Consider the following 21,881-nt stretch of genomic DNA (forward strand, 5'->3'; position numbering starts at 1 on the left):
ACTGGTGGCTACAAGGTTTTGATGGTGCACATGAAAAGGTGTGTCTTTTTCTGAATAAAAGGCAGGGTTGATCCACCTGCTGTCTTGTTTACAAACTTTTAGGCAGAAACCTGAAGGCACCCTGGTTGAAAAAGACTGTTTCAGCCTGTCCGACAGCCAATAGCTGAGACCGCTGATCGAAGTGCCCTGCTGGGGGGGGGGGGGGTCCCCCCCTGTCAGAACAGCTCAGTGGGGGAGATCACTATACTAACGTTGGATTGTTAGTACAGCAGCTGGGTTGAACAAAAAAAAAACTATTCATGTGTACCAGGTTTAAAACGGAGATGGTGGTGATCTATCAGAGATAAAAATGACAAAAATAAAGAAAACTATTATCTTTTACTGAAAACCTAAGGATGAAATTACAGATTTTTACATATCACAAATATCATTGCCTTTAGAGAAATGGCTATGGATAGATGACACTCCGATGGACTACGTAAACTGGGGCAAGGGGGAACCGGCTGGCGAATTAACTAATGAATGTGTAGCGATGAATGCAAAAGAAGGGACCTGGAAAACTGGTTTCTGCCTCTTCCATAATGGATACATATGTAAAACTCAGAAAAGTAAGTAATGTTTTCCTCCTGTCTAAGCATGCTGTGTGTCAGCTTACATACAGGTGCATCTCATAACATTAGAATATTAACCTCCCTGGCGGTATGATTCTGTCAGGAATTCTGTTCCAAAAGCGGTACAATTCTTTTCATGGAAATTTGGCGTTATGTATTATAGGCCTACAATTCTTAGTAATTACTGACTTAAACCTGACCAAAACAAGTCTCTAGTAGACATCCCAGATGTGATAAATTTGAAACACAAACAAGTGAATTATAATCGAATCAATAATATTATTTTATAATTTAATATATAATATATATAATAAAATTATATTATTGATTAGATTATAATTCATGCGCTATATATTATATATATATATATATATATATATATATATATATATATATATATGTGTGTGTATATATATATATATGTGTGTGTGTGTATATATAGGTATATATATATATATATATACACATATATATATATATACATATATATATATATATATATATATTTGCATATATATATATATATATATATATATATATATATATATATATATATATATATATATATGCATATATATATATATATATATATATATATATATATACATATATATATATATAATATAAAATGTGTTATGTGTTTTGTGCAACGTTTTTTTTTTTTTTGAATTTCCCTCTCTAGTTCCGCTCCCATGCAGCATTGCTGCTGCAGGGAACGGAACTAGGAAGTCCTCCTACCGACAGACGAGCGGCGGAGATCTCGCTGGCGGTCACAGCAATGAGAGCTCATCGCTGGATCGCCAGGATAAGGTAAGAGAAGCTCCGCTGCGCTCTCTGCACGCTCTGCCCATTGACCCCGAGCGTGACTCGGGGATACCGCTAATAGCAGAAAATTCCTACCCCGAGTCACGCTCGGGTTTACCGCTAAGGCGGTTAACAAAGACAAGTGTGTCTTGCCTACAGTCAAGCATGGTGCTGGGAGCGTCATGGTCTGGGGCTGCATGAGTGCTGCCAGCCCTGGGGAGCTACAGTTCATTGAGGGATCCATGAATGCCAGCATGTACTGTAACATACTGAAGCAGAACATGATCCCCTCCCTTTGAAGACTGGGCCGCAGGGCAGTATTCTAACATGATAACGATGTCGTCATGGAGGAGTGGAAGAGAACTCCAGTGGCAAACTATGAAGCTCTGGTGAACTCCATGCACAAGAGGGTTAAGGCAGTGCTGGAAAATAATGGTGGCCACACACAATATTGACACTTCGGGCCCAATTTGGACATTTTAACTTAGGAGTGTACTGACTTTTGTTGCCAGCAGTTTAGACCTTAATGGCTGTGTGTTGAGTTATTTTGAGGGGACAGCAAATTTGCACTGTTATACAATATTGTACATTTACTTCTTTACATTGTAGCAAAGTGTCATTTCTTCAGTGTTGTCACATGAAAAGATATAATAAAATATTTACAAAAATGTGAGAGGTGTACTCACTTTTGTGAGATACTGTAGATGAGTTACACACAGAGGGATATATTTCAAGCATTTCTTTCTTTTTATTTTGATGATTATGGCTCACAGCTAGCCAAAACCCAAAATTCAGCATCTCAAAAAATTAAATTATTACATAAGACCAATAAAAAAAAAAATGATTTTTAATACAGAAATGATGGCTTGCTGAAAATTACAGTATCTATCAAAACTGAGTACACCCCTCACATTTTATTAACCACTTACCGCATATCGACGTAGGGCTACGTCTGTAAACTTTGCGGGCTTATACCGGGATGATGCCTCTAGCTAGAGACATCATCCCGGTACCGTGGTTTGAAGCCGACGGTCGGCTTTCCGTCGGTAACGACTGATACGGCTCGGGAACCGCTCGATCGTTACCCGGGGGGGGGGCGGGAGGGGACGCCCCCCCCCTCCCGCCGCCTTCCGTGGTTTTGCTCGGGGCTCCCGGTGGGAGCTGTCCGCCGGCTGGTTGGAGTCCCGATGAATGCCGGAAACGGCATTCATCGGGTCTCCGATGACGTAACCCGGAGGCGGCGTCCATGACATCACTTCCAGGTTACTGTGCTGCAAAAGGCGGCAGATTTGAAAAACGGCTGTATGCAAAAATGCCGTTTTTGGCGTTTTGCATACAGGGAAGTGTAGTGGAGGGGTCTAGGGTCTTTTAGACCCTCGATCCCTCCATAAAGTGTACCTGTCACTCAGTGGCGTAGCGTGGGGGGTGCAGGGGGGGCAGGCCGCACATCTGGGGGGGCGCATCCGCAGTGTCACTCTGTCTGTCTGACTATGACATGCACAGTTCACACACTGTCTGTGGCTGCCTCCATCTTAAGGCTGGGAGATGTCCAGCGCGGCCGCCCTATGGCTGAAAATGGCGGGTCGGGCGGGGAGGGGCTGGACTGTGCCTCACCTGTCCATTGGTGTAGGGTGGGGTGGCATTGCAAACCAAGCCCTGCCTATGCCGCCTCTCCTCACTGCTCAGTCAGTTTAGCAGTGAGTGAGTCAGCCGCCTGGCGCTGTCACAGAGTGTTTTTTTTTTTTTTTAATCACCTGATTAGAGCCAGAGGCCAATAGGCTTCAAAAAAGGGTGGACTTGGGGGGCAGAGCAGAGCTTCTCCCCCCTGAGCCCACCCATTGTGTGACAATAGCGAATGAAAATTCGCTATTGTCACATGGTTCCTCCGGGAGGACTCGAGGAAACGCTGGGAACTGAGGAGAAGCCGCCACTGCAGGTAAGTCTCTTTGCATTGAAGTGGGCACGCTGGTCTGTCTGCATTGAAAGGGGGCACGCTGGTCACTCTGCATTGAAAGGGGGCACGCTGGTCTCTCTGCATTGAAAGGGGGCACGCTGGTCTCTCTGCATTGAATGGGGGCACGCTGGTCATTCTGCATCAAAAGGGGGCACGCTGGTCTCTCTGCATTGAAAGGGGGCACGCTGGTCTCTCTGCATTGAAAGGGGGCACGCTGTTCTCTCTGCATTGAAAGGGGGCACGCTGGTCACTCTGCATGGAAAGGGGGCACGCTGGTCACTCTGCATTGAAAGGGGGCACGCTGGTCACTCTGCATTGAAAGGGGGCACGCTGGTCATTCTGCATTGAAAGGGGGCACGCTGGTCTCTCTGCATTGAATGGGGGCACGCTGGTCATTCTGCATTGAATGGGGGCACGCTGTTCTCTCTGCATTGAATGGGGGCACGCTGGTCATTCTGCTTTGAATGGGGGCACGCTGGTCATTCAAACTTGTATTTAGATGCATTTTACTTTAATTACATCAGTATTTTCAGGGGGTAAGGGTTTCTTTAACTAATCTAGTGGAAGAGACTCGAGTGCTAAAATCCCGCGGGTTAGGGGGCACAAATTACTTGCCTTGCCCCGGGTGCTGACAACCCACGCTACGCCACTGCTGTCACTACATATTGGTGTCACAAGGGATGTTTACATTGCTTGTGACAGCAATAAAAGTGATCAGATTTTATTTTTTTTTTAAAACCTGTAATAAAGTTAAAAAAAAAGAAAAAATAAATAGGAAAAAAAAAAAAATTTAGCCGCCCCCGTCACCGTTAGCTCGCGCACAAAAAAAACGTATACGCAAGTCGAGCCACGAATGAAATCGCTGTTCAAACCACACATGTGAGGTATCGCTGCGATCGCCAGAGCGTGGGCAATAATTAAAAAAAAGAGCTACACTCTAACTCTAAAATGGTAACCGTTAAATAAATTTAAAGCGTCGCAGACTGAGATCTCTATTGACCGTAGTTTGTCGCCATCCCACGGGGGGGCGCAATTTTAAACCGTAACATGTTGGGTATCTATTTACTCGGCGTGACATCATCTTTCACAATATACAAAAAAAATGGGTTAACTTTACTGTTTAGTATTTTTTAAATGCAGTGAAATGTGATTTTTCAATTTTTTTCCAAAAAAATGGCGTTTTAAAGACCACTGCGCAAATACCGCGTGACAAAAAATTTTGCAATGACCGACATTTTATTCTCCAGAGTCTTTGCTAAAAAAATATATATAATGTTTGGTGGTTCTAAGTAGTTTTCTAGGAAAAAATACTGGTTTTAACTTGTAAACAAAAAGTGTCCGAAATAGGGCTGGGGCTTAAGTGGTTAAATATGTTATTATATCTTTTCATGTGACAACACTGAAGAAATGACACTTTGCTACAATGCAAAGTAGTGAGTGTACAGCATGTATAACAGTGTAATTTTGCTGTCCTCTCAAAATAACTCAACACCCAGTCATTAATGTCTAAAATGCTGGCAACAAAAGTGCGTACACCACTAAGTGAAAATGTCCAAATTGGGCCCAATTAGTAATTTTCCCTCCACTGTGTCATGTGACTCGTTAGTGTTACAAGGTCTCAGGTGTTAATGGGGAGCAGGTGTGTTAAATTTGGAGTTATCGCTCTCACTCTCTCATACTGGTCACTGGAAGTTAAACATTGCACCTCATGGCAAAGAACTCTCTGAGGATCTAAAAAAAAAATTGTTGCTCTACATAAAGATGGCCTAGGCTATAAGAAGATTGCCAGGACCCTGAAACTAAGCTGCAGCAAGGTGGCCAAGATCATACAGCAGTTTAACAGGACAGGTTCCATTTAGAACAGGCCTCACCATGGTCGACCAAAGAAGTTGAGTGCACAAGCTCTGCATCATATCCAGAGCTTGTCTTTGAGAAATACAGTAGAGGTATGAGTGCTGACAGCATTGCTGCAGAGGTTGAAGGGGTGGGGGTAAGCCTGTCAGTGCTCAGACCATACTCCGCACACTGCATCAAATTGGTCTGCCTTGCTGTCGTCCCAGAAGGAAGCCTGTTCTAAGGACATTGATTACTGGAACCATGTCCTGTGGTCTGATAAGACCAAGATAAACTTTTTTGGTTCAGATGGTGTCAAGCGTGTGTGGCAGGAACCAGGTGAGGAGTACAAAAACAAGTGTGTCTTGCCTACAGTCAATCATGATGGTGAGAGTGTCATGGTCTGTGGCTGCATGAGTGCTGCCGGAACTGGGGAGCTACAGTTCATTGAGGGAACCATGAATGCCAACATGTACTGTGACATACTGAAGCAAAGCATGACCCTTCAGAGACTGGGCCTCGGGGCAGTGTTCCAACATAACAACCCCAAACACACCTTAAGAAGCTCAGCGTAAAGGTGTTGGACTGGCTAAGCATGTCTCAAGACCTAAGCCCTATTGAGCATCTGTAGGGCATCCTCAAACGGAAGGTGGAGAAGCACAAGGTTTCTAACATCCACCAGCCCAGTGATGTCAACAAGGATGAGTGTAAGAGGACTCTAGTGGCAACCTGTGAAGCTCTGGTGAACTCCATGCCCAAGAGGGTTAAGGCAGTGCTAGAAAATAATGGTGGCCACACAAAATATTGACACTTTGGGCCCAATTTGGAGATTTTAACTTAGGGGTGTACTCACTTTTGTTGCCAACGGTTAAGATATTAATGGCTGTGTATTGAGTTATTCTGAGGGGACAGCATATTTACACTGTTATACAAGCTGTACACTCACTATTTCAAATTGTAGCAAAGTGTCATTTCTTCAGTGTTGTCACAGGAAAAGATATAATAAAATATTTCCAAAATGGTGAGGGGTGTTCTCACTTTTGTGAGATACTGTATGTCCATGTACAGTATAGTATGCACTCAATACTTGGTCGAGACTCCTTTTGCAGGAATTACTGCATCAATGCGGCGTGGCATAGAAGCGATCAGCCCGTGGCACTGCTGAGGTGTTATAGAAGCCCAGGTTGCTTTTACAGCGGCCTTCAGCTCATCTGCTTTGTTGGGTCTGCTGTGTCTCTCATCTTCCTCTTGATGATAACCCACAGATTCTCTATGGAGTTTAGGTTAGGCAAGTTTTCTGAGGCGAGTTTTCTGGTCAATCAAGCACAGTGATACCATGATCATTAAATCAGGTATTGGTACTTTTGGCGGTGTGGGCATATCCATAAAGCTGGTCAGCAGAGGGAAGCATGAAGTGCTCTAGAATTTCCTGGTAGAGGGCTGTGCTGACTTTGGACTTGATAAAACACTGTGGACCAACACCAGCAAATGACATGGCTTCCCAAATGATCATGGACTGTGAAAATTTTTTGCATTTCATTTGGAAATCAAGGTCCCAGAATCTGGAGTGGAGAGGTACAGAATCCAAGTTGCATGAGGTCCAATGTGAAGTTTCCATGGTCAGGGATGATTTGGGGATCCATGTCATGGTGTTGGTCCACTGTGTTTTATCAAGTCCAAATTCAGCGTAGCTCTCTACCAGGAAATTCTAAAGCACTTCATGCTTCCATCTGCTGACCAGTAGTGATGAGCCAAACACCCCCCCCCCCCCCCATTCGGTTCGCACCAGAACATCTCGAACAGGGGAAATGTTCTAGCGAACATGTCAACTCCATCAAAGTCTATGGGACACAAACATGAAAAATCAAAAGTCCTAATTTTAAATTCTTAAATGCAAGTTATTGGCCCAAAAAAGTGTATGGGGACCTGGGTACTGCCCTGGGGGACATGAATCAATGAAAAAAATTTTTTTTTAAACAATCGTTTTTACAGGAGCAGTGATTTTAGTAACGCTTAAAGTGAAACAATAAAAATGAAAAATTCCTTTAAATATCATGCCTGGGGGACCCCCTTAATGTGCCTGTAAAGTGGCACATTTGTGCGATGTATGTAGCCCGTTGCAGCAATACTGACATTTCTAAAGGAAAAAAAGTCATTTAAAGAGGTTGTAAACCTCAGAATTTTTTTTTTTTTGTAAACGAACACCTGAAAGACAAACACATAATGAGCTAGTATGCATCGCATACTAGCTCATTATGAAATACTTGCCTTAGAACGAAGCCCCGAAGTGCTGACCGTTCACCTCTCTCATGGGTGACATGTTCTGTCGCCCTTCTTCCGGGTTTGCGGCATCCGGCCATCTGATTGGCGTCACTCCCGCGCATGCGTGTGGGAGCCGACGGTCACGGCACGGGGCTCTGAAGGATCGGTATGAGCGGCCATTCCTTCAGAGCGCATGCGCCAGTGATGTCACTGGCTGTATGCAAAGTAAATATCTTCTAAACGGTACATGTTTGGGAGATATTTACAGTACCTATAGGTAAGCCTTATCATAGGCTTACCTATAGGTACAAGTTGCAGAGTAGGGTTTACTTCCTCTTTAAACTTGCTCGCGGCTGTAATGTATTGTCGGCTCCCGGCAATACAGATAAAAAAATGAAAAAAATGGCGTGGGGTCCCCCCCAAAATTCACACCAGGCCCCTCAGGTCTGGTATGGATTTTAAGGGGACCCCCACGCCACAATTAAAAAAAAATGGCGTGGGGTTCCCCCTAAAATCCATACCAGACCCTTATCCGAGTACACAGCCTGGCTGTCCAGGATGGGGGTGGGGGCAACCGAGCGCCCCCCCCCCTCCTCAACCAAACCAGGCCACATGCCCTCAACATGGGGGGTGGGTGCTTTGGGGCAGGGGGGCACCCCAAAGCACCTTGCCCCCATGTTGATGGGGACAGGGGTCTATTCCCCACAACCCTGGGCTGTGGTTGTGGGGGTCTGCGGGGGGGAGGCTTAACAAGGGAGCCCCCAGATCCTGGAACCCCCCCCCCCCCATGTGAGTGGATATCAGGTACATTGTATCCCTACCCATTTACCAAAAAAGTGTACAAAAAAATAGACAAAAGCCAGTTTTGGACAAGTCCTTCATTAAAAAAATAAAAATAAAAAATAGTGTCCCCCGATGATCGGTCGCCAGCACACCCTAAAAATAGAAAAAAAAAGAACCTCCTGCTTCTTCTGACATTCCCACGCTATGAGCTGTTTTTGAGTTTGACAGCTCTTTTATAGGGATCTGACATCACGAGCTGCCCCACAATGCACTGCTCAGCTGCAGTGAATAAATTACTGATGTCATGGAATTTATTCACTGCACAGCCCAGGGTTGTCGGGAAGAGACCCCTGCCCTCATGTTGAGGGCATGTGGCCCCCACCGCCATCCTGGCCAGCCAGGCTGTGTGCTTGGATAAGGGTCTGGTATAGATTTTAGAGGGAACCCCACACCGTTTTTTTTTTTTCAGCAATACTGACATAAACTGAAGTGCCTATATATATATATAATATATAAACATATAAACATTGTGGTATAGACTGCACCATCTGATCTCAACAAACTGTAAAAAGCAAAAATCTCTCTCCCTGCCAGCAATGTATTATGAACTATAGAATTCCACTTATTAATCAGCCGCTGGCTAAGGGATTAGAACCCACAACCTTGCAATTGCAAGTCTGATATTCTACCTCCTACGCCACCGTCAAGCATGCTTAGGCTGAACAAACTCTCCCTGCCTAACTAACTCCTATCTCACCCTACACACAGTAAATGAGATAGAAGTTAGGGAGAGTATGTTCAACCTAAGCAGGCCTGACGGTGGCGTAGGTGGTAAAATACCAGGCTTGCAATTGAGATGGTTGTAGGTTTGAATCCCCTGGCCAGCAGGTGATTTATTGGAATCAGAGGTCAGAGTCCATGATAATGCGGGAACTCAAATTTCCCGCAAAGAAGCCCATTTGTTGTCATTCGACGTACAAGCCGACATTCAATGTTTGAGTCAAACTTACGTTCGACTCAAACTCAAAGCTCATCCCTACTGACCAGCTTTGTGAAGATGTGAATTTAATTTTCCAGCAGGACTTGTCACCTGCCCACACTGCCAATCGTAACAATACCTGGTTTAATGATCATGGTATCATTGTGCTTGATTGGCCAGCAAACTTGCCTGACCTAAACCCCATAGAGAATCTATGGGGTATTATCAAAAGGAAGATGAGACACCAGACCCAACAATGCAGATGAGCTGAAAGCCACTATCAATTAAACATGGGCTTGATAACACCTCATCAGAGCCACTAGCTGTAAGCCATAATCATGATAATTAAAAGAAAGAAATGCTTGAAATATATCACTCTGTGTGTAATGCATCTATGTAAAATATTTTTCACTTTTTTTATTGAATTACTGAAATAAATTAACTTTTTGATGATGTAGCACTACCCCCGTAGGGCTCGAACCCTCCCTAGGCACAACTGACCCAGAACAGGACTGGAATAACAAATGGCTACACAAATTGGAATATAACACTTCAATAAATAATAATGACCTGTTACCTCTTTCCAGCTGTAGTCCTTCTGGGTGACACAATGGGACAACACACAGGATTGCGTTAAATTAAAGCTTAATTTACTATGTATCATAATGAAACAAGTGAGATACAATGAAATATGGCTCTTTAAGGAATTACATGTACCAACTTAGAAAGATAAAAGTACTCCCACACTCATGTATAATAAATGCCAGACACAGTACCAGACAGGTAGGCCTATCTGAGTCCCACATGTGGTTCCGCTGTTTCTTCTCTATATCTTCGCTAGCAACGTTGGTGCACTCGCGATTTGTAATCCACATTGAGGATGGATGATCAATAGAGAAAATGGCAGCAAACAGTTAGTAATCACCGCGGGGTGTCTGTGCAGGTTTGGCGGTAAAACTTCTGTGGGAGATGTACTGGGCCACCCGATATATTGCCTTCTACTACTCTAAGGCTAATCCTGACTAAAGTTACTTCTCTGGTAGATAGAGTCAGTTTTTGGGCAGGTGCCCTCTCACCAAATGGATTGTCTCCCAGGAACCCTCCGCTGCGGTCTCAGTCTCCGGCCTCTGTCGCCAGCCGCGCTAGGTATTGGTGGTGGATGAGTCTGGTCTCTGCAAAACATCGATGGGACCTCCAGGAGGGATCCTCTACTGGAGATGAAACACTGCAGCTTAGTCACTTCAAGCCCAGGAGTTTTGGCCTAGCATGCAGCATCTGTCCACAGCGCTGGATTCTTGCCTGCTCACAGTCTAGTGCAGAAGGGCCGAGCCTGGCTCCTCCCTTCCTTTATCAAGCTTCCCCCACAAGGCTGTGCGGTGAGGCAGTGCACCCTGGTACTCCCAAAACACTATGGGCGATGTAGTCTGCTCAACTTCCTGAAAGGAAAATCACATCACAAGAAATTCCATAGCAGCTGCAATGTGTCGTTTTGGCCACTAGATGGAGCCGAGTTCCTCTCAAATGTCAAACAGTCATCTTTCAGGCCCATAAAACACCGCTACAATGATATTCTAATTTTGTGAGATGCACCTGTACATGAAGAGTTGAGAATGGTCTTTAAAGAACCGAAAAAAAAAGGGATATAGCTCTGGAAGAAAAGTGAAAATCCCCACAGACATTCTTCACTTCCCTAGCATCTGATAAATTCTGCCTCTCCACATATCAATGGGGTTAAAGGCACTCTATCAGCACAGGGTCAGAGAAATAAAAGCAAAACTATACTGAGATTTCCAAGAACCTTTTTGGCGAAAATGCTGATTGCTGCAGGTATTCCAATTTTTTTTTGTGTGAGGACCACCTGCTCCCACACCGCCGACTATGGTTTTTACCCCACGCATACGTTATATATATAATGAGTTAAAGAGGTAATTGGCAGATCCGACCAGTCGAATACTTCCAGCAGTGGTGAGCGTCAGAGACCTGCCGGAAAGGTAGGTTTTAGATGCTCTTTTATTACAGGTATTTCATTCTTTATACTGTGCTGACAGTCTTTTTAAAGTGATATTAAACCCTCACCATTAAAATGCAGACTTAAGCACGTACCATCATGTCTGTGTTCCTTTCTTGCCAGAACTATGGTTGCTTTTTTTTCCACGTTCAAAAATGCTCTCTCACTGGTTCAGGTTTTCAGGTGTCTCCTTCTCCCTTACAGGGCCCCACTGTAAACTGCTTTGCGTGTGCGCTTCCACTACCACTATGTATGCCTCCTCCTTTTCCTGCTAGCATCCTTTGTGCGTAAAGTCACTTCCCTGCTCCTCCCTCTTCCAAACACATGATTGACAGCACAGCTCAAGCCTGCACTGTCCCTAGAAAAGGGCAGATGTGATGGAATTAGGACACCTACTCCCCTAACTGGAAGTTGATGTAACCGGCGCTTTGGGACCTGGTGCCGGCAGCAGTGAAAACTCATAAGGCCCCTTTCACACTTGTGCGACTTCAAAGTCGCGCGATTTACCGCAATTTTGCCGCGACTTTTGACTGGGCTTGAATGTCCTTGGGCTCAAAATCGTGCCAAAGTAGTGCAGGGACTACTTTGAAGTCGGTGCGACTTCAAGTCGCACTGATATGAATGGGGCTCATTGAAAATAATGGAAAACGCCTTGTCATGCGATTTTGCGGTCCAAAATCGCGGGACAAGTCGCACTAGTGTGAAAGGGGCCTAACTGCAAGCACACAGATGAAAAGAAAAATGTAATGGACATTTTAGAGGCTTTTAGGATGCATTATAGTAAAAGGTGGAGCCTTTAGTGCTATTTTAATTAGGAAGTTCAAATTTATCTTAAACATTTTACATTAGAACTGTATGGTAATGGCACTCTACAGATACTTACAGATAATTGTAGGCTTTTGATTCCTTGCATACCTTATTTTTCTATTCCTCCCTATTCCTCCCATGGTAAACATTTTCACTAAGGGCAGATGGATCCATTTCCTTTGCTTCCTAGAACTCTGCCTAGGCCTCTGGGTCTGCCTCCTGGAACATATGATAGTGCACATCATTTGAGAGGGAGGGCACTGGTGATGTAGCCTTCCCAGGATGTATCTGGGAGGCCAGGGCTACATCCCCAGTGCCTTACTGGTAAAACAGTAATTGTAGGTACAATCAAAAGATGTTATTTTAACTGACAAACTTTAGATGATTTCATAACATGCAGAGCTGCATGTTGATGTGATTTTTACTGAAAGAGGGGAAAGGTCCATTTTAATACTTTTCATCTCTATTAACGATGCAGTGGTGTCTTTCTTGGCAGATCCTTTTCTTTTCTTTCCAATATGTCAGTATGATGCCACAATATGCTGATGGCAGCAACAAACGTAAAAGAAAACCCCCATCATACTGCATTATCAGCCACCAGACCATGACCTCTCTGCCCTGGACCTCAAGCCAGCTGCAGATCCCCTAACCTCTTACATAGCCTCTCAACTCCCATAGTGACCCACAGTACCCTTTAACCCCTCACATGGCTCCCAGAGGGCCTTTAGCCCCAACAGTACCCCCCTCCCCCCGCAACATCTCACAGTGCCACCCAACCTTCCACAGATCCCCTCTCCCAGCCCGCTTCAGTGCCCCAGGCCTGCCACAAAGCCTCCAGCCCTCTGTAATGTCCCCAACCGGCAGTATCCCATAGTGCACTCTAGTCACTGTCAGAGCCCCTGCAAAGCTCCCAGCTTTCTGGAGAGACCTCCAGCCCCTTCCAATCACTCCAATCCCCCACAGTTGCCCCAAGGTCCCTCCCAAAATCATATCTACAGGGCCACTAGGTCTGCTAAAGAGTCCCTTAACCCCTTCCAGAACCCCTATCACCTTCTTTATTGTGTGAATTTAAACTTTTTTTTCTTTGATCTGTTGGGACAGATTTTGAAGATTTTGAAAGAGTTTACTGGGCCCTGGTCTCAAAAAGGTTGAGAATTACTGCTTTGGAGAAACTGGGTCATACTCATATATATGTGGCACATCAATTATGTGAAGGCAAGCAAACCAAACTCTCATGGAAATGATTATGCACCTCTAATGCATATGAAAGTGCTTTGTGGATTAAAGTGTATATCTACCAAATTTACTAACAAGCATGGTTTTCTATGGAATGTAGGCTCCAAAGAAAAAGTGAAGCTTTAGTTCAATAAAAATAGAAATCATAAATGATATTAGCATTGATAACCTTGAATATCATATGGCAATAATGCTTGAATGTGGACCAACATACCCTTCGTTTTTGAATATTTGGTTTACAATGACATCTAAAAATATTGTTCTGGATTTTATCTTTACAGTTCCTATAGAGTCTACAGAAAATACAACAAATGCAGGTACAGTGAAACGTATACTCAGCATACTGAATCCACTTAAAGCTAAACTTGGGGATAAACAAATGATCTAAATACAAGAGTCATATGTATTCTCCCTTGAATCTTGGTGTGCTTGGTGTATTTCTTTCAGATATGTGCAGGGATTCAGTGTGAAACTGTCTGTGTACAGGAGCTCCCTGTAATAAAGACCAGTCACTGCTGTTCTTTCCTTGTGCAGGGTGACTGGTCTTGTCTCCGCCTCGCATTCTGTAGGGGGTGGAGCCTTCTGGGTCCTTCCCACAGCTCTGCTGTCTGCACAGGCTATGTACAGCACAGTGGTGATGTCACTGCTATTTCTATAAGGTTATATAACCTGGTGAGCAATAATATAATAATGGATTTATATTATTCTTGGCTGCGGAGGAATACTTTTAAATGAAGGTTTTGGTGCTGTAAAGCAGTGGTCCTCAACCCTGGCCTACAGGGCCCACTAACAGGCCAGATTTTAAAGATAACTGAAATACATCCCAGGTGATATCATTTGCTGCGCAGTGATTGCAGTACTCTAGTCTGCATCTCCCCAAGGTAATACCTAAAATCTGGCCTGTTAGTGGGCCCTGTAGGCCAGGGTTGAGGACCACTGCTGTAAAGCAACCTGTGCTTTGCCTATTCAGAACAGTTTAACCCCTTTATTTCCAGTAGCATATACTCACTCATTTTTTTCCATTCCCAGATGAGCAGTGCCCAACTGCAGCTCTAGAGGATTTTGAGACAGGCAGAATGAATTTCACTAAACAAAGCATATCCTACATAAATCACTCCTGTCTGTTCATTGGAGAAATGTGTGAATAAGGACTGGAGTTGGATGAAGCTTGTCTAGAATGTTTAGGCAACATGCACTTTAGGTGTGTAGCCTGTGGGTGGCCAATTCTGGAGTTTTTGTGCAGGTGAAGGCACAGATGCACGATCTAGCCCAGCTTCCAGCAGCCTGTAAAAGTATATAATAGGCTGAAAACTGCCTTGGTTGGACAGGGCTGAAAGAGCCAAGTGGTACTAATGTTTAGGGCACTCGTCACTGTGTGAATACAGCTCTAAATGTTAGTAGCACTCAGTACAGCATCCAGCCCTATCTAGCCACTGCAGCTTTCATCCTCTCAGACTTTTACAGGCTTCTGGCAATGGTACTGGTTGGTGCGGCCGTGCCTTCTGCTCACATGAAAATTCCAGAATCTCAGTAACAGAACCAAACGTCCAGTGTGCATGAGGTATTATACAATCTGAATGCCAAACTGTTGAATTGCAATAAAAAACAGAAAGTGCAGCCCTGAAATCGGTGTACAATTGAAATGCTAAAAAGCTCCAAAAATATATAAATGAAGAGGGGTAGTGTCCAAATGAATAGTCCCAATAACAAGTGCAGAGATATGAATCCACGTGCAAAATAATGGGTTTCTTCCAGTGACACCAAGGGAAAGTGTAAGAAGGGGACACCTCTGTGCTCAGGTATAACAAGCAGCTTACCGAAATTCCGTGGCTGCTCAACTTAATGAGACAACCTCTCCCAGCTAGTAATAAACCAGTAGATCGACTGATGTCAAGCTCAAGTGCTTCCAAATCTCCCAAGACAGACAGCCTTTTCCGGTGGGTTGTTATACCAATCACATTAATATATATCGGGCTTGAAACTTCTCATTTACTCCATCAGGTGTAGAGCCCTTTTTAGATGGGTTTGGTATTATTTGTAAAAAGCCCTACCAACAAAGCAAGCAGCACTAATATAGGTCAAGCTGCCATTTGAAGTTGGGACAGAAGGACTCTTAGTAAATATAGGAAGTAGAACTTTTTTTTCTGGAAGAGAAGTGTTAGAATCTACATCACGATAAGGAACTATTCCCCCCATTTTCTGGTGTGTCATTGGGTTTGGACCAAACCTGTGGGAAGCTGGCACTTGATAGCAGGCCGCTGGCTCAATCGGGTGTGGAAAGGATACTGGTGTCATCATTGATCTAATATAGCAACATGGTCATATTTGATCAATTAAATCATCCAAATGTGGCCTGTAGCTATATTTGGATAATGATATCAACCACCGTCCCTGCCCTTTTGTTACGTACGACTGCGGAGCGGGAATATCCCCAGCCACAGCTGATTGGGCTGGTGGCCTCCTATCATGAAAGCTTCTCCATGGGTTCAGTCTAAACTTTAGCTCATAGCTACTCTCTAACAGGAGCACAGACAGCAAGAAATATATATTTTTTTGGTTTAAGTTGAATGTCTACCACCACTATCAATATGCCCTCCACCTGCAGTCTTGCGAAGGAGAACTCAACTCTTCAGCGAATTATCATATCCTAATGTTCATTTACTGAACTCAACAAATTTGTTACAAAATGTGAACACAACTTGAAAACAACACGGTGTGAACTGGAATTGCTCTTTAATGCCACTGTTCTACTTTATAACATTATTCCTTTTTTCTGCCTTCGCTTACAGAGAAGCACACTGAAGAACAGAACAAGCCAACACACGGTGTCGCTGTAGGTGTGTCTCTACTTGTCATAGCAATTGTTGCTGGAACAGCCATTGCAGTCTACTTAATGTACAGGAAGAAGGACAATAGGGCCCCTCCCCCAGAAGAAAGCTTTGACAACTCATTATACTACAGCAACAACCCTGATACCACAACCCAGGACACCAATATACTTGTTAATAACATGGAACAATTATAACACATTATTTCTTACTGCCATGAGCCTAAATACTAATTCCTGGATATGTTGAGACTCTAAATATGAGACTTTCATTCATTATTCAGTGACTTACTGCAGAGCATAACTCTATCTTTTGTCTTCCCTATGGATATGGAATGAACTTTTTTGGTACTTTTTTTTTGGTGGGTACCAGTAAGCTAAAGCACCTGATGCTTTATTTCTCAGGGAGATTCCTTGCTTGACTTTCTTACAATAGGATGAGTCATCTCTTAGGCCTGGTTCACACCTATGCAGGTTGCAGTTGATGCATATTCCAGCTGCATTTTGTGTTTTTCAATACACATTTTTGATTCATTGAAGTCTATGGGACCAAAAACAAAACCTGCTGGTCCCTGGCCCTTTCCATAAAATGCACAGATGTGAATGTGACCCATAGGAAACCATGTTAAATAGACCGTAGTGTGTTTCTGAAAAACTGAAATCGCCTAAAAAACACATAGGTGTGGACCAGGCCTTAAGACCAAAACAATGATGTCATTTTGGCAGGTAGAGTCCTCAATTATTTATTTTCTTACAGAGGACTCTATCAATTTTAATGGCACTTCAAACATGACAAGGTAATCACGCAATTTTATGCATGACAAACATGGAAGAACATGCGACTAAATAAGTTACAAAGTTCACAAAAAGATACATGAGCTTCTTTGCTGCATTTGTTGCGTGTAGGGCAGCCAATTGAAATGAATAGGCATGACAATGCACTAAAATGTGTGCTACATAGTGTAAATGGGGGTTAAAACAATGTGCTACATGGTGTAAATGGGGGCTAATTTAGCTTTGTACTGACAGTCTGGCTGAACTATGGATTCAGTGGAGTCACCATAGAAGCCTCCAAGAAATATAAGAATCCAGCAAACCATTCCACCTACCTGGGGCTGTATCTTAAAATATTCAGGCTTGTTGACTTCTCAGGACAGCAATTAGGAGACAGGGAAAGAGCGTTGTCACCTCAAAACAGGAATATTCTAATGAAAGCTGTAGGTTACAGAGATTGAAAACAATGGTAAAAAATATTACCATGGTACAGATTACATACGATTTTAGTTATTGGATTTACATCTACTTTATTCATATATTAACAGACATTTTTGTACACTTTTAAATTAAGGAGCTGTGAAAATTTCCTGGCTGCTCTCTCCTGAGTTGAAGTATATTTGTACAGTGTCTCAGTTATCCAGGTCATGGTAGTAGTTATACAAAAAAATAGCAACCACCCCAACCTATAACTAGCGTTTACAGTAAGCTGCACATGAAAGGGCTACGTACATCACAAAAAAAAAAAAAGAAACATTTCCAGCACGCTTACCAGCCAGCCTGCAAAACAATCAAATTGACCCTGTATAACAATTAACGTTAAAAACAGAGGGTGTGGTTTGCAAATATATGCGTAAGTAGGTAGTCACATTGAACTGGACTTGTTCTACAATGTTGAAAATATTTTACCAATCATCTCAATTGCTTCCTCAGCTAAGGAAGCCACCTGGCTGCTTAGCGAAATGTCTTCCACATTAGAAAAAAAGAAGAGCAAAAAGCTAGTCAGCTCATCTCATCTAGGTACAAATTAAATAATTAGGGTACGTTCACACATGATTCCAAAGGGGCAGTAAAAGCAGACTGTTGAGACATGGCTTTACAACCCCTTGGCAGCCACCTAAACAAGAACATGCAGCCAGTCAGGGCTGTAGACAGGCCGTGACCTCGGCAAAAAAACGCAACCCACTCAAGTTAATAGGGCTGGGGCACGACCACCCTGGGTTGTGGCGGTTTGGACTTTTAAGGCTTAAAACAGTGGGTGAGAAGGCAAAGCCTCCCAACCTCTTGTCAGCTGCTCTCTGAAAGGCGATCAACCTCGGATCATTTTTAAGAGAGGCGGCAAATACTGCCACACATCTGAACAAGCTCTTAAACAGCAAATGCTAGAAATACTCAGCTGTATAAATGTTTTAGCTTTATAAATGCTTTTTTTTTTTTTTAAGCATTGACAATGGTCAATAGGAAAGGTTCATGTGCTGCTTTTTAACATGGGTGAACTGCAAGCACCCAAAATGCTTTGCCTACGAAAAGATAGGTAAGAAATACTATTCACAAAGTTAAGATAGAAATATGTGACCGCAGTTATAACCGCATGTAAAATGCATGAAAACCGCAGATACACCCACACTGTGAACAAACTACAGCGCAGCAGTGTGAAGCCTTACTATCAGAATGGGTAGAACCTTTGTCAGGCTGTTAGTTGCAAACTATGTCCTTTCTGGCAAAATGACCTTATTTTAGGTTGTGACACTGGGATAGTAGCTTAGTGCTGGTTTACACCAGGAATTGCACAGCAACATGGAATTTGTTCCTATGCAATTAACATGGGGTTCAGTGCAGTGCAATTTGAGCCCATTCATTTTAAATGGTTGGAATCACACCAGACTGCAGCAAAAAAAGTGCATGCATTGTTTTAAAAAAAAGCAGAACAACCGGATTACATGGTACTTCTGTACCATGGGACCTGGTGCAGGCAAATGCATTGCATTTGCGACCTGCATTTTGGTGCGTCATTAACTTAACGTTGACACCTGCTGCAGACTGCAACTGCAGTGAATTCTGAGAGCTGTGCGGGAAACATGCACGGAATACAGGTTTCCTGCACTGCTTTCTGGTGTGATCTGTCCCTTAGTGGTAAGTGCTTCTGCCTTTGAAGTTCTAGGTTCATTAGTTCAGATCTCCACCATTACACTGGCTGCCTGGAGTTTGCATGTTATCCCTGTGCTTGTGTGGATTTGCTCTGATTTCCCTCCACAATCTAGAGATGCTGGTGGGTTTATTGGCTCTAGAATGTATGTGTATACAGGAGAGATAGGGACCTTAGATTGTAAATTCCTTGAGGGCAAGGGCTGTTGTCAATGTAATATCTAAAACGATATCAATGCTTGTATTAAATAACTAATAAAAGTGCACATCAGGGCCACAGACAACTATAAAAAGTTCAAACTCTACACAAACTTTTTATTTATTGCTCTGCTTACTTCTTGGTAGTGCTACACAATGACTGTGCTTTGCTGCTTGTCCCTCTTTGTTTATCGGTCAGGCCTCTTGACTGAAAACAACAGGCAGTTTATAAAGGCGCTGTAAGCTGGGGAACAGGTAGCAGGTACAAAGCTCCCTAGGATAAGCAGTCTCTCAGGCACAGATACCAAATCCAGTGAGGTAGTGACAAAACTGTGCGGTGTTTATTTGTGCTATATACAAGTCTATATACAGGTGCTGTACAGTTTTTCAGAAAACAAACCAAAAACCTAGCTGTGTCTCGGCACTCACTATACAAAATACAGGCCCTAACTAGCAGGCTGAGCAAGCCTACAGCTTATCAGCTTCCACATACACAGCTTGTTAGCTTTTACCAACCTTTTGCTCTCACAGACAGATTAGATTAGCCTGGGGGAGAGGACCAATATCCGAACTGGATCATGGATCAGAGATTGCTGAACATTTACGAGAGGAACCTGGGGGATGTATAAACCCCAAACAAGACTTTTCCTGGCTCTCTCTGCGACAGCACCCATAAAAAGAGATGACAGAGGCTGGCAGTGTACCTCTAAACACACACACACATGTGTAAAGTGCAAAGAGAGGTTGTAAACGGCGCTACCTTTGTGCAATTAAAAGATATAAAGTGCATACATTCAATATTAAAGAATTATAAAAGGGGTGTCCCATAAAATCAAGAAAAGGTATAAATAATATATATGCTGTATATCAAGTGGGTTCAAGTCAGAAAAGATCAAATATCCTAATCTGTGATAAATAAAACCCAGAAAGTGCTGAAGTGCAATAAATAAATTTAATATCATAGACAGTGTTTTTATTGTGATATACAAATAATAAAATTCAATCCAGTGTAGAAATAAGCTCAAGTGATAGTGATATTCCTGGCACTGTTTACTGCTGAAAGTGCACCATGCCAGTAGAGAACAAATCAGTGAGGTGGAGGTGATAAGTGTTACCAGGGAAAAAACCCTTAGAATGAAAAAAATAATAAATAAAAAATAAAAAATAAAAAATGAAATGAACTGTCAGCTGCAATCACCCGTGTGACCACTAGGTGTCGCGCTGTAAATACAACCTGCCCTGTACGGTAGTTTAGGCAAGGATGGATCTCCAGGGGTCCCCCTCCACAGTCAAAGCACCAGTTGGCGTGTATCCATATGGAGAGAAAGAAGAGGGGAGCCTCATGAAGTATCAGATCGTGTAAATAAAGAAAGAACGTAGCATCCACTCACTGTGTGAAACCGTGATAGCTGCCTCGGATCAGTAGTACTCGCCAGGAAGCTTCCGCGTTCCACGGCGGTGGTATCTCAAAACCGGAAGTGACGCTGTGACGCAATGGACCCGCCCTAAGCGTTTCGTCATCGACGTCTGCTGGAGCGGCCTATGTTCAGCTTATGCTAAATCCTTATATTGATAATATTGTTCTTTATTAAAGAGAAATAGATGGAATAAATGTATTTAAGTAAACTGTATATGTTAGGTTATTTTAACTAGGTTATTTAATGCCTTATTTTATCTTGTAATTTGATCTTAAAAACGTCCAGTTTAAAAATAAATATCTCATCTCATTTTCTTCTTTTTTTTTCAAAATGGGAATTTTACTATTCAAAGCCTTATTTTGTCATGATCTGTCAATTGTCTTGTGTTCTGCTATCAGTATCTCAAAAATCTAATTTTGTAACTCTTAAGAAACACCTAACTTGAACTCATACTGTATGTTTTGCCAACTCAAAGCTAGGGCATTGGAAAGCTACAGCAATAACCTCTGCGAACTGAGCCTAATGTGGTATTTTATCCAGGAGGAGGCAATAGTTCACCAGTAGGCTCATGTGAGATGAGAATTAGAAGGTCAGTGACCTATGGCCAACTTATGTGACAGTACTGCCATATGGGGAGTCATAGCCCTGTGTGAGCTGTAACTCTAGTGCAGGGGTCTCCAAACTTTTTAAACAAAGGGCCAGTTTACTATCCCTTAAACATCATTGGTTGCAATAGGGTCAATAGGTCAATAGTGCCCCATCATTGGTGTCAGTGGGAGTAACAATGTCCCATCATTGGTGTCAGTAGGAGGAATAGTGCCCTATCAATGGTATGAATGGGAGGAGTAGTGCCCCATCTTTGGTGTAAGTGGGAGAAATAGTGCCCTATTGTTGGTGTAAGTGAGAGAAATAGTGTCCCATCATTGGTTTCAATGGGAGGAGTAGTGACCCATCATTGGTTTCAGTGGGAGGAATAGTGCCCCATTATTGGTGTCAGTGGGAGGAATAGTACCCCATTGTCAGTGTTAGTGGCATGAACTATGCCCCACTGTTGCTGTCACTGGGGGGAATAATTCCCCAAGGGCCTGATGAAAAATTATCAAAGGGCCGCATCTGGACAGGACCTTGCTTGAAGCACAAGAGGGCGGGAAGCGAAAGGAAGGTCTATATATTATAAGTCTCCTAAGGTCAGCCTTAAAATTATCCTGTGGGTTTGCCTTGCATGACCAAAAGCCCAGATGC

General features: G+C 43.2%; 1 protein-coding gene across 1 annotated transcript in view; it reads left to right on the forward strand.

Annotated features, from left to right (window-relative positions):
- The window catches only part of LOC309556055 (macrophage mannose receptor 1-like), a 256,698-nt gene extending 240,239 nt beyond the window's left edge, over positions 1-16,459 (forward strand). Inside the window, exons 28-30 of the mRNA XM_082258349.1 lie at positions 441-608; positions 13,559-13,606; positions 16,067-16,459. Coding sequence (XP_082114475.1) covers positions 441-608; positions 13,559-13,606; positions 16,067-16,302 — 452 coding nt within the window. The 3' untranslated portion in view covers positions 16,303-16,459. The remainder of the gene's footprint in view (positions 1-440; positions 609-13,558; positions 13,607-16,066) is intronic.
- The last annotated feature ends 5,422 nt before the right edge of the window (positions 16,460-21,881 follow it).

Source organism: Pelophylax lessonae (genome assembly GCF_965119305.1).
Source record: "Pelophylax lessonae genome assembly, chromosome: 5".
Taxonomy (NCBI): domain Eukaryota; kingdom Metazoa; phylum Chordata; class Amphibia; order Anura; family Ranidae; genus Pelophylax; species Pelophylax lessonae.